The sequence below is a fragment of the Odontesthes bonariensis genome, chromosome 19 (assembly GCF_027942865.1).
Source record: "Odontesthes bonariensis isolate fOdoBon6 chromosome 19, fOdoBon6.hap1, whole genome shotgun sequence".
In the NCBI taxonomy this organism is placed as follows: Eukaryota; Metazoa; Chordata; class Actinopteri; order Atheriniformes; family Atherinopsidae; genus Odontesthes; species Odontesthes bonariensis.
This window is the reverse complement of record NC_134524.1, coordinates 24,004,542-24,014,893: the sequence shown is the minus strand read 5'-3', so window position 1 is coordinate 24,014,893 and position 10,352 is coordinate 24,004,542. Positions and strand designations below refer to the sequence as shown.

Genomic DNA, 10,352 nt, shown 5'->3' with positions numbered 1-10,352 from the left:
TTTCTGTAGTTTTGCTGAAATCTTTTGTGATTTAAAAAGTTTGATGATCAATGTCAAATGTAGAATGGTTCTTTCCAGACTTATCTGAATATCATTTGGCTTTTTGATAGAAGTGTGCAGCCAAAACATGTGATTTGATGTGTTTAACGTACACAATATGCCATATTTCATGATTAGATCTTAAAATGGGACTTAATTATGCTCAATATAAATCCTTTAATGACATGAAGAGTTTAAGTTGTGTGAAGAGGAGTCATAGCATTATTATAAAGACTTGTGGGTGATCCAGGAAAGTATCACAGGAGCAGTAGAAATCCAGTTCTCCTCAGTATCAGTGTGTGATTTCTCAGATTTACAAAACAACTTTATAAACAGCATGTCACTCACCGGCTGGTTGTAGGCTTGCGCATGTGAAAGCCCAAAAGAGTCGATGGACGATAATCCCATATACAAAACAATTATCTTCTCTAGAAAAACTGCGTTCAAGTATTTAAATCATTAAAACAGTATTACTGGGCATGTTTTATTGTAATGTTTTAAATACTTGAATCCAGTTTTTCTAGAGAATATAATTGTTTTGTATATGGGATTATTCTCCATCGACTCTTTTGGGCTTTCACATGCGCGAGCCTACAACCAGCCGGTGAGTGACATGCTGTTTATAAAGTTGTTTTGTAACGTTCCCATGCCAGTAATGTGAGAACCATGCATTTGGTTTTGATGGTAAGGCTTGTGACTTTATTGTCGGATGGTTTATAAAGTGGTGTGACGTTTCTGCTGTGTGCAATTTGTTGTTTTACGTGGAAGGGTTAGCAGTTGCCCCTAGCCACCACGTATTAGCCTCGCATGACACGCTGTGCGAACAGCGCGATCTCCACACAGGGAGCGCAGATACGCACCTCTCTGTGTCCTACTATCAGTATTTGACAACCTCTAGCAATGGAAACGCGCTTCAAATGGCCCGGAGTTCCCCTTTAAAAGACAGTCTGACTGTCCTCTTCAGAAGTGTCTCATGAAAGCTTCATTATTCACTTTCCTTTACATATCCAATATTTTCTGTTATCCACGAATCAACCAGGACTGAGCACATGATAAAAAGGTTCTGGAAATGAGAACAGGTTTAGAAACGGAGAGAATCTGAACCTCAGTCTTTGGGATGATATTGGGACCCTTTCCTCAAACAGGATCATTGTCTTAGGCTATGGCTACACGAAAACGAAACAAGGTTTTTTTTTTTTAAATGGGTACGAAAATTCTTGTGACCACAAGGCAACGCTGCTGTAAAGACTCAGGTCCAGATGAAAACGGATGAAAACGATGAAACGATGCAGTACACACGCCACACCTCTAGGTGCGCTGTAAGCCACCCCCACCGGTTACACCAGAACAATAGAAGAAGCAATGCGCATTCGTGTACGCCCCTACTTATACCTGCGCGAAGCTCAAACGACAACAACAACAAGGAAGATGTCTGCGTCCACGTCTAGAAAAAACGACTCTCTCGTCTGGACCGACGATGAGGTGGAGTTACTCCTGCGGGTATCCTTGGACTACAAAACGGCAAGATACCAGGAAAATATAGACTGGGAGACTTGTCAAAATAAATACAGAGATATTACTGTAGCTTTCCAGCAGCAATACAACACTGGGGACGCGGCGGCTGCAGGGAAGGACTTTCCCCATGAGCCCAGCAACATTACCAAAACACCGATCACCGCAAAGCTGAAGGCGGTGAGGAACAAATACCGCCATGCTGTCGACAGCGGACGCCGGAGTGGCCACGGACGTGTGATCCTCCTATTTTACGACCTCTGCCACGAGATCTGGGGTGGATCGCCAGCAGCGCCCACCATTCCGTCCGGCTTCGAGAGCGGCGATCTGGTGGAAGAGACCTCCACCGCGTCCCCACAGTCCTCCACAGACCGACCAGCCTCTCCTGCACCCACCCAAGACTCAGACGCAGAAATCGGGCGTAGGAGAAATTTGCTTCAGGTAAGGTTTCATGGTTCCATAGACCATTGTATCATGCTTTAAAGTGAGCTACCACTTTCATTACATCGCATTTGGCAGACGCGTTTTAACCAAAGCGACTTACAATAGAGGACATAATCATAGCCAACATCACTAGTAGAAACATGCACTGGAAATATTTATAATTAGCTACCTATGGCTAAATGTAAGTGTGTGCTATGTTAAATATATTGTGCAATGATGTGCATGATAGGTGGTGATGCATTCTAAAATGTATTTGCTTTGTTTTTAAGGACAAACGTAACAACCACAGGACCAACCGACTGAAGAGGAAGGCTCCAGCAGAAGAAAGAGCAGAGGAGGACATCAGAATCAGGAGGCGAATGCTCGAGTTGATGGAGAGCTCGGAGATGCATGTCCGTGAGACCAAGGAGCGGCTGAACGCCAACATCGAGAGACTCTCGCACACCCTCGAGGCTGGGTTTGACATGGTGAAAACCCTATTCCAGCAACAGCAAGTCCTTGCTCCACATACTTATGCACCCCATGCACCGCACCGCACCACACCACACCAGCACCACATGCACCGCACCTCATCACACCAGCACCCCATGCTGCTACCTACATGGCCAGCTACACACCTACACACACCACATCTCACATCAACCCGTGTGCACGCACCGCTCTAGGGTTTTCATTCCGGAGGGCACTGCTGCAGGAGGATGATGTGGACTTGTAGGCAAAGCACTGTGCCACAAAATGTGTGGATATCTGGTTTTTGTTAGCAGAATGGCGAATACTTTTGCACAGTTTGAATATATTTTTTACTTACATTTTGTACTTTTACTGTAATATATTGTGTGTGAATTTTTTTTAAAGCTTCTTTTGTGCAATAAAGAAAGAGCAATTGACAATGGTTGTCAGTCTGTTGATTTGTGATCGTGAGTACCAGAGCAATGGCGAACATAAGCCCACAGCAAAGGCGAAAATAAGCCCATAAATATCGCAGGTGCATCTTACAGTGGAGTGTAATCAAATCAAATCAAATTTATTTGTATAGCACATTTCATGTACAAACAGTTCAAAGTGCTTTACATAAAATAAAAGCATTGCAGCAGGGAGTGTAAGAAGCATTAAAAATACATAAAAGAATATAAGGGGAAACAAATAAAATCATTTAAATGAATTTAAAAACAAGCAACAGTCTAGATAAGTTAAAAGATATTTCATGCATAGACACGTGAGAACAAAAATGTCTTTAACCTGGTGAATTTGGTGAAAGTTTAATCTCCACTGGCAGCTTGTTCCACTTGTTTGCAGCATAACAGCTAAATGCTGCTTCTCCATGTTTAGTCTGGACTCTGGACTGGACCAGCTGACCTGAGTCCTTGGATCTCAGAGCTCTGCTGGGTTTATATTCTCTGAACATCTCACAGATGTATTTTGGGCCTAAACCGTTCTGGGATTTGTAAACCATCAGCAGGCTTTTAAAATCTATTCTGTAACTGACTGGAAGCCAGTGCAAAGATTTTAAAGCTGCTGTGATGTGTCCAGATCTTTTAGTCCGGGTTAAAACTCCAGCAGCAGCGTTCTGGATGAGCTGCAGATGTTTAATGCTCTTTTTGGGAAGTCCAGTAAAAAGAGCGTTACAGTGATGGAGTCTGCTGGAGATAAATGCATGGATGAGTGTATAGCAGGAGCGGGGTACTGTGAGACAATTTTTACATGAGCTCACTTTTCCACAAAAAAATGTGAAATTCTGTAGCCTATAAAAAAACAGCATGCCTGTTTCCTATGAGCAACAGTGAAGCCATTGTGCGCATGTACAGGAATGCCAACCATTTCAGCTATGAATAGAGAAGTACTAGGTGATAAAGGGGGGGGTGGCTTGATTGTGACGTGTCATCTTTTTCTATGTACACCAGTGAATGTGCTACATACTCATGGATGGCAACCATTTACATGAAAGACACCTGCCTTCCGAGCGCCCATCAGCTATGAATAGAGAAGTGATGATGAGGGGCTGTTTATAAGAATGCCTGTTTGTGTTGCATGCAAAACACCACACTTAAGACAGGCACACACATGAAACACACAAGCGTTTATATGAGATGACTGTACAGCTATTTTTTTTTTTTTAAATCTACACAGCTGTTTATAAGAAATGACTACACAGCTGTTTATAAGAGATGAATGTATAGCTGTGTATGTGCTACACTGTGTATGTGTTACAAAAGACAGGAAACAAACTGCAGTTACTTCTGTATTAAAAATTCTGTACAGTAAATGTAAAGCTGTAGACAACACTGAATGCAATGTACAAACAATTTGAGAAGCTTCCACACACACACACACCTTAAGGTATCCCTGGGCTGGGCAGGACATACGTTATACAAAATGATTGGTGAATTAAAAGACAAGTGGCAGTGTATACAACACAAAATGTTCAAGAGATGAGAGGCATCTCAGGGAGTAGGAGCAGAGAAAAAACTTCACAGCACATTTATTTGTTCTGAGAAATCAATAAACTGCTTTCATGTGAACTTCATGGGAAAGGATGACCCATAAACACACAGAAATTTCTCTAATTGTCCTTGTTTTTTTCTTTATAGCAGTGAGGAGACTTCAAGCTGTGACCAATGGGCAAAGTGAGAGGGCTAAAAGACAACAACACGTTTTATTTCAAAGATACTTGGTGATAAACAGTCAATTTATTCTCTATATGAGACTGCTAACATAAAGTACGCATGATAATCCATATGTTGATATTTTTTCATGAATATTTAACATTCTCCTACATCGAGGGGTACACTTTAAAGCTGTACATTGTCTAACAACAGTGAAGGGGTTCCAAATGCAGTGCCACCCTCCCCTTTTCTGATCAATAAATCATTGCAACTGACAAGCTGCACCCAAAGATCTGAAATTTATAGTCAGCTGGGTTGAAGCCTAACTGAAACAGAAAAAGGAAAAAAAAAAACTTTGTTGGCCATCTGATTTAAAACATGAAAGAACAAAGCCGCTCTTGGGGGAAAATAGTGGCATGGTGGTCATGTGCCATCCTTTTCTATGGACACCAGTGAAAGTGTTAATATTCAGGGCTGTTTATAAGAATGCCTGTTTGTGTTGCATGCAAAACACCACACTTAAGACAGGCACACACATGAAACACACAAGTGTTTATATGAGATGACTGTACAGCTATTTTTTTTTTAAACTCTACACAGCTGTTTATAAGAGATGACTACACAGCTGTTTATAAGAGGTGAATGTATAGCTGTGTATGTGTTACAAAAGACAGGAAACAATCTGCAGTTACTTCTGTATTAAAAATTCTGTACAGTAAATGTAAAGCTGTAGACAACACTGAATGCAATGTAGACAACACTGAATGCAATGTACAAACAATTTGAAAAGCTTCCACACACACACCTTAAGGTATCCCTGGGCTGGGCAGGACATATGTTATACAAAATGATTGGTGAATTAAAAGAATAAAAAGTGGCAGTGTATACAAGACAAAATGTTCAAGGGTCAAGGAACTTTGTAAGCACCCTTCTAACCCTTTTACCCTCTGCCTCGTTACAGTCAATCAGGTAGCTGTTGTTTCGTGTGGGAGGCTGTACTTCCTGGTCTCTTTGCAGAGCGCTCGCCACAGACAGTTTGTCCACTGCCTCACTTCTTTCTTCGCAGTAGTTGTGCAGGACAAAGCAGGCGTAGATGACAGCTGGCAAATCACACATGTTAATGTCCATTGCTCTTTTCAGACATCTGAATCTGGCCTTTAGCCGACCAAAAGCACACTCGATGACCATGCGTGCCCTACACAAACTCAACCCAAAGTACTGTTCTTGTGGCGTGGAGCCACCGCTCGAGTATTCCTTCATCAGGAAAGGCATAAGTGGGTAGGCTGGGTCACCAAGGAGAAATATGGGGATGGGTCCCTCGTCATCCACGATCTGCTTTTGCAGTGCTGGAATCTTGCCAGTTTTAAAGTACGTGCTGATCTTTGAGTTGGAAAACACTCGGGCATCGTGGGTACTGCCCGGCCACTTCACAACTACATCCATAAATCGGTGTTTATAGTCGCACACAGCTTGTACATTTATGGTATGTTTACCCTTTCTGTTGATGTAGTCATGGCGTTGGAAGATGGCTGCTTAATTTCGATGTGGGTCCCGTCTACTGCTCCCACACACTGTGGCATGCCATGGACACGGTGAAAGCCAGACACAAGCTCCTCAGCCTCGGGTTCTGTGAAGGGCAGCTTCATGTACTTCGGACCGAGGTGGAGAGCTATGGCTTCGCATGTCTGCCTCACGACGACGGAGACAGTCTGCTTGGACAACCCGAAGGAGTTAGCCGTCTTCCTTTGCGTGCCTATGTCGCTAAGGTAATATAGCGTAACAGCAACCTGTAGACGTTGCAAAGAGACTGCAAACATTACGTTAGGTACAACACGAAGATGATGAACAAACAACACAACACATAATGGAACACGTATAGGAAAGTGAATTATGCCACGAGTGTGGAGGGCACTACAAACCTTCTTTAACGGCGTGATTGCTTCACGCATGTTGGTTGTTTGGCCTTCAACGTGAGGACGAAGTTCTTCACTCAGGGCCACAAGCGAAGGCCTAGACATGCGAAAGTTCTCTTTCCATTCTTCCTCCAGAACAACGCCATTCACAAAGTTGTCCCACCAGCTACTGGTTCTTCCAGGTCTCACCCAAAATCTCCTTCTTGTGGCCCGTCTGGTTACACGCCGTTGTGAGTGTGAAATAATCTGGCACACAAAGTTGTTATTCCGTTCTTGCTCCACGTTGAATTGGCACATCACCTTTGAATGTTCCTTCAACAACGCCGCTGTAGTAAACAGTGTCTGCAGCAGTGCTGCTAATGTTGCGGGGTCCATGATGATTGCTGTCTGTCCTTGTTGTTGTCTTCTTCTTCCGCTTTTTCTTCTGGTCACTGACTTGTGTGTATACGTCACTGCGTTAGCCATGTGACTGACTGACGCAAAAACGGTTTCGCTGTAACAATGGAAACGAAACAACCTCGTTTTCAAATCTTCCCACTCTGGAACCCGTTCTCAAAAACTATCGTTTTGGGGTAGTGGGAACGCCGGCTCCGTGTGGCCGCGACAGCGAAACGATAAGAAAAAGTATCGTTTACAGTGAAAAACGTTTTCGTGTAGCCGCAGCCTCAATGTAGTAAAATGATTTAAGTTGATGGTGTTCCACTGACTCAGATGAGATTTATGGGATATTGCACACAGTGGGTGTCGGTCTACAGAGTTATTATTACATTTTTTTTCTGAATTTGATCAAAAAGCTACAAATATGTTGAACTGTGACCTTAGTGGGTCTTTAAAGAAGCATTTTAAAGTTCACAGGGATTTAAATAAAAAGCACAGTAATGAGTTTAATGGAATGTGACTGGATGGTTAAAAACTGTGCAGAAAGGTTATCAAGAGAAGAAGAAAAGTGGGTGTGGTTTAACACGCTGCACGCCACAGCTGGATCTTATCGTATGTGCTGACAGTTGCAGAGTCCATCAGTCGGACCAGAATGGAGCTGAAGCAGGAGCTGAAGCAGGAGCTGAAGCAGGAGTTGAAGCAGGAGCAGAACCAGGAGCTGAACCAGGAGCAGAACCAGGAGCAGAACCAGGAGCTGAAGCAGGAGCAGAACCAGGAGCTGAACCAGGAGCTGAACCAGGAGCTGAAGCAGGAGCAGAACCAGGAGCTGAACCAGGAGCTGAAGCAGGAGCAGAACCAGGAGCTGAAGCAGGAGCAGAACCAGGAGCTGAACCAGGAGCTGAACCAGGAGCTGAAGCAGGAGCAGGAGCTGAAGCAGGAGTTGAAGCAGGAGCAGAACCAGGAGCTGAACCAGGAGCAGAACCAGGAGCAGAACCAGGAGCTGAAGCAGGAGCAGAACCAGAAGCTGAAGCAGGAGCAGAACCAGGAGCTGAACCAGGAGCTGAACCAGGAGCTGAACCAGGAGCTGAACCAGGAGCTGAACCAGGCGCTGAACCAGGAGCAGAACCCCTCCACCAGTAACAGAGCCGGCTCATCCTCTGGGTCCACCGGGCCACAGGTCAGTGTGGAGGAGGTTTTTATTTTATTTCTTATTTATTTGGTTAGGACTCTGCACATTAATCAACATATCAGCAAAGCATCCATGTAAATATGCCGGAGTTAGCACAGCTGCTAAATTTCATCCGTTGTCCTCAGGCAGGTATCATAAAAACATACAGGCAATACACCATGACAAAAAACTAAAGAACAAACAAACAGAAAATATTTAGAAAGATTCACATCAAAGTTAAAGGGATAGTTCGCCTCTCCTGACATGAAGCTGTGTAACATCCCATATCAGCAACATCATTTCTGAACATCTTCTTACCCCCTGCTGCGTCCTGTGAGCAGAGTTCCAGCCTCGTTTTGGTGTTGATGAAAGTAGTCCGGCTAGTTTGCTAAGGTCCCGAAAATAAAGCGTTTTGCTTCTCAAAACAATATGCGTTCAAAAGAGTAATACATTTGCATCACAGAATCCTCCCTCCAGAAAAAGTCAGCGCTCACATCGCTTGGCCCTATTTTCTCTCCCTTCGTATCACTGCCTGCTGTGTAAACTGTGCAGACCGAAGTGCAGACCGAAGTGCAGACCGAAGTGCAGCCCGAGCACTCCCCTGCTTCCGAGCAGCAAACACCGTAACAGCTGCAGCTATCGCTAGGTGGCTGTTAGCATTGATATGAAGGGAGGCAAAAATAGTGGACGTCATTGAGGGATACTCTATCATACTTAGCTGCCTTCCCTGTAATTTTTCATGTGTCTGGGCAAACACACCAGCTCCCTGAGCACACTGAGGAGCACTGTGAGCAGCATCAGATGTGCACGCTGTGGCCACACACCTGTATCACACCTGTTCAACACCTTGGATCATAGCCAGTTACATGGCTTATTAAAAGAATCAAATCACACCAGCAATTTTCATTAGTTTACTTTTAATATAAGCGATTTGGCCCTCTTAAAATGAAAAAGACAAAAATCTTGTTGTTCATGAGATGTGTAGTATGTTATCTGTTATATGTGAGAGTCATGCTTGCAGCCTTGTTTTGCAGAGTAGACCTTTCTCACTCGAAAAAGAAAAAAATCTGACCCAGTTTCAGCGCTTGTTCTTCTGTTTGCACTCAGACAGCCATTCCATCCTAAAAGAACCACATTTCTTTTTTACTGTGGCTCGGTGAGTGGATGTGTCGCTGGCGCTGCCCGTTCGTTTCGCCATGATAAGGGGTTGCGTCTCACTGTTAGCTAGCTAACCTGCACGGTGCGTATGGGCAGGGCACATATGCAAGCACCATCAATGCTCTGATTGGCTGCATAGCGTAAGTAAGCCGTATCATTGGCTGAACACCTGTCACTCACTGCGTTATATTGAAAAATGGTACAGAAAAACACAGTATTGGTCTAATTAATTAGATTAGATTAGGTCTAGTATTAGATATGAATTAATACATTTATGGTGAATTTTTTTTTTTTGCGCTGCATAGATTTTCTTGTGCGCTGTGAATATGCGAGCAGCTCAGAGGGAACGTTGCTTAACTGCACAATCAAAGACGACACGTACCTTTCCAGGCTTGCGGGGATGAGTCACTGGGTGATGTGAGAGGTACCAGATCTTGCTATCGCTGCGGTCAAGTGACGAAGCTGAGACCTCTTCTGCATAACCTTTGTCGATGGTCGACTTCATCGCCTCCACATACTTCTCTTTCAGGTCTGCGTTCTTTCTTAGTCGTGCGTTCCAGTAATCGTAGTCTGTGTTGCTAAGTTGATGTTGTTTGGTAATGTCACGGTTTCCTTTTTGAAAGGTATGTCTAAGCTATAGTGTGAGCCTTCTTTGGAGAATGAATTTTCCCACAGTTTAATGACTTTATGGTCATTGATTGATAGATTGTTCTTGTGTGTGGGGTCATCAAGTTTCCGAAACCTTTCCACCTGAGTTTGCAGGCTATTATCGGACTTGAGGAAGTAGGCCCTGGCCTTCCTTCTTTCCTTGTAATCAATTGGTCCATTTATGGCCCAGCCAAGCACCGTTCTGGTAGCATATGGGTCATTATCTCCTCCTACAGGATATTCTTCAGCTCTGAGAAGACGTGGTGCATCTTGTCCAATAACAAGGTGCACATCTTTGGAGTTGACACTGGGAATAGGGATGTCCGCTAAGTGATCCCATCTGGCCGTCTCATCAGGTGTAGCTAGACGGATAAGTCCTATGTTTAACTTATTTAGTGTTCTCGCACAGATGTGGGAAGACGGTTATAAGGCAGAACCCAACACCTGGAGACCCACAATGACTCCGAGTGGCCTGCACTATCACACAGG

General features: G+C 43.9%; 1 protein-coding gene across 1 annotated transcript; it reads left to right on the top strand.

The window, feature by feature from the left end:
- Window positions 1–1,467: 1,467 nt before the first annotated feature.
- Window positions 1,468–2,660, top strand: LOC142369427 (uncharacterized). Its single transcript, XM_075451789.1, has 2 exons — window positions 1,468–1,992; window positions 2,265–2,660. The coding sequence occupies exons 1-2, from the start codon at window positions 1,468–1,470 to the stop codon at window positions 2,658–2,660; spliced, it is 921 nt and encodes a 306-aa protein (XP_075307904.1).
- The last annotated feature ends 7,692 nt before the right edge of the window (window positions 2,661–10,352 follow it).